Source organism: Austrofundulus limnaeus, unplaced genomic scaffold (genome assembly GCF_001266775.1).
Source record: "Austrofundulus limnaeus strain Quisiro unplaced genomic scaffold, Austrofundulus_limnaeus-1.0 Scaffold201, whole genome shotgun sequence".
In the NCBI taxonomy this organism is placed as follows: domain Eukaryota; kingdom Metazoa; phylum Chordata; class Actinopteri; order Cyprinodontiformes; family Rivulidae; genus Austrofundulus; species Austrofundulus limnaeus.
The window spans coordinates 823,296-825,674 of NW_013952603.1; the positions used below are offsets into that span (position 1 = coordinate 823,296).

The 2,379-nt window shown below is 39.5% G+C and overlaps 1 protein-coding gene across 1 annotated transcript in view; it reads left to right on the plus strand.

Annotated features, from left to right (window-relative positions):
• akt1s1 (AKT1 substrate 1 (proline-rich)) overlaps positions 1–756 on the plus strand; it is a gene marked incomplete at its 5' end in the record, with an annotated part of 1,925 nt that extends 1,169 nt beyond the window's left edge. The window contains 1 exon segment of the mRNA XM_014018785.1: positions 523–756. Within this exon segment, the coding sequence (XP_013874239.1) occupies positions 523–660 (138 nt within the window).
• Between the last annotated feature and the right edge of the window lie 1,623 nt (positions 757–2,379).

Here is a 2,379-nt window from a genome sequence, read left to right on the forward strand (position 1 = left end):
GTATTTTTGTTGTTTGTTGAATTTATGTTGTTGATTTTTTTTGAAGAAAAGGAATAAATTGAACTAACAAATATCTGGATGATCCAGTTATCAAAATGTAGCTTTTAAAACCAGGAATCTGAAGATTTGATGAGGTCATTTTGACCGAAATTGACTTAATCCTCAGTTTGATGTGATGGAGCACATATGTTGAAGTGAAAGTTAAGTGAAAATATCATGCATGTTAAATGTGTTGTTTAAAACACTTTGCGATAGAAATGCTTGAAAATTCACTAGAAATGACTTAAATAATGTTCCAAAGAAAAATAAGTAACTGTTGTTTTTAGGCATCAGTTGATCATTTAGGATTTTATTTTGTTGACAAAACAAAGATGTCATTGAGTTCCCGAACATCCTCTCCTCCTGCTCATGTGATTCTGAAAGTGTGTCAACATTTCCGACGTACATCAGATCATTTTGAACAGGCAGGGGAGGACGCCCCTGAAAGCTGAACACTCTGACCCCAAGCTGCCTGTGTCTCAGGTGGGCTGCGCCGACCTGGAGCACATCGCTGCCAGCATGAAGGCCCTGCTGGTCCCCGGAGCCACCGACGGGACGGAGATGTTCGGGGCGCTGCCGCGACCCCGTCTCAACACCGGTGACTTCTCGCTGAAGCACTGAGGGAGGAGGGGGGCCGAGCTGGGCGAGCAGAGAAAGAGAGAGAGAGGAGATTGTGACAAATGTGACGTTSAGTATGTGAAACATTGTAAAAGCTAGTTCCTCCGTTTCTTTTGTCCTCACTAACCAAAATTAACGGCACGTGCTTTTCAGGAGTGTGACGAAATGTTAGAAACACTATTAACATTCTCAACACTACCGCCYCCCCTACTTCGGCTCGTAACATTTCCCGTTACTAGCTACTACACTACATTTGAACTGAGCCTCAGGTTGTGTGCTTTTTGACCCGCAGCACTGCACAGCGGCAGCTCTGTGATTGGGCGAATCATCGTGTAACTGATGCCGACTTTGAACGTTTACCTTTTGGTCAAATTTCCTGTGATGTGATGCAATCTCATCTGTAGCTGCTTCGTCGTTGGGTCTGGTGCTCCACGCTGACACTTCTTAGACTGACTAGCAGCAAAAACATCGAGAAATATGACAAATAATCCTAATTATGACATCATCTTTTGTTCTTGAGGGTTGGATAGAAAGACTGAGGACGCCTTTGTTCAGGTTTCAAACCTCTAATCATCACTGATTGTTTTGTTTTTTAAAGCCACTATTTAGTGCTTTCGCCTGCCACCACAACTCTCCATCTGATTGGTCCTCGCCAAAGCGTTAAAGTGCCTGTGARATGCATATTCTTCAAATACAAAAAGTCAAAGAAATCATCTTTATGTTTAAGAAAGTCGGAATAACACATAGAATTTAACCCATTTTGRCCCATAACTGGCATATTTTTTTTTGAACTTGGCTCAGCCAAAGTGAAACAGGAAGTGACATCAAAGGGGAACTCTTAAAGAAAACTCTGGTCTTTGTTTATTGAATCAATATTATCTGAACTCTGACTCTTCATCATCTCTCTGATAGAGACTCAAAATAATCTAAAGAAACCGTCTGGGTTGTTGGCTGTTGTAACAACGCACTGTTCACATGCTGACATTCCCCTTTGACATCACTTCCTGTTACTTCACAGGCAAATATCTCAATAACTGTTCATCTCAGCGACATGAAATTTATTTTGCAATATTTTATCAATGTCTTCTTTCTAAAAATGCATTCATATATATTACAAAAAATTTGATGTCACAGGCACTTTAAACAGGTCATGATCATCCAAACAAGTGGCCACAAGATGGTGCCATCAAACTGCAGCTGAAAGAGGAAACACGAAGTTTAAATAGAGACAGAAACGTTATTCTGAGGTCTGAAAAATGAGCGAGAAAAGGACCAACAAATTAATCTGCATCTGAGCTGTAGCAGCTGCTACTGCAGCTTCATTTCCCTGCTTAATAATTGGTTAATTATACGCAGACGTGTCCAACAGCACGTTATTTAAAAAGTTAATATCGTCCAAATAAGCCTCTCTACTTTAAAGTCATTTGTTTGCTTTCGTGTATCTGATTTAAAAGAATATAGAATAAAAAAACATGATGGAGAAACTCCAAGAATCCAAGTTAAAATTTAAACACCAAAGGGTATTAATCCACAAGTTTACCTCATTTTTTTCCTTTCATTCTTTTTTTTTGACTTCGTCTACCTGTAAAAGTCCCTTTATTGAATGGAAACCTAAACATCAGTGGATTTTTTTCTTTTAACCAAAAGCAAATAAAGGTTTTAAAGCTCAGAAGCTAAATCATGAAACACTCAGCAGGTCGCAACTGAAGCCAAACATTGAAG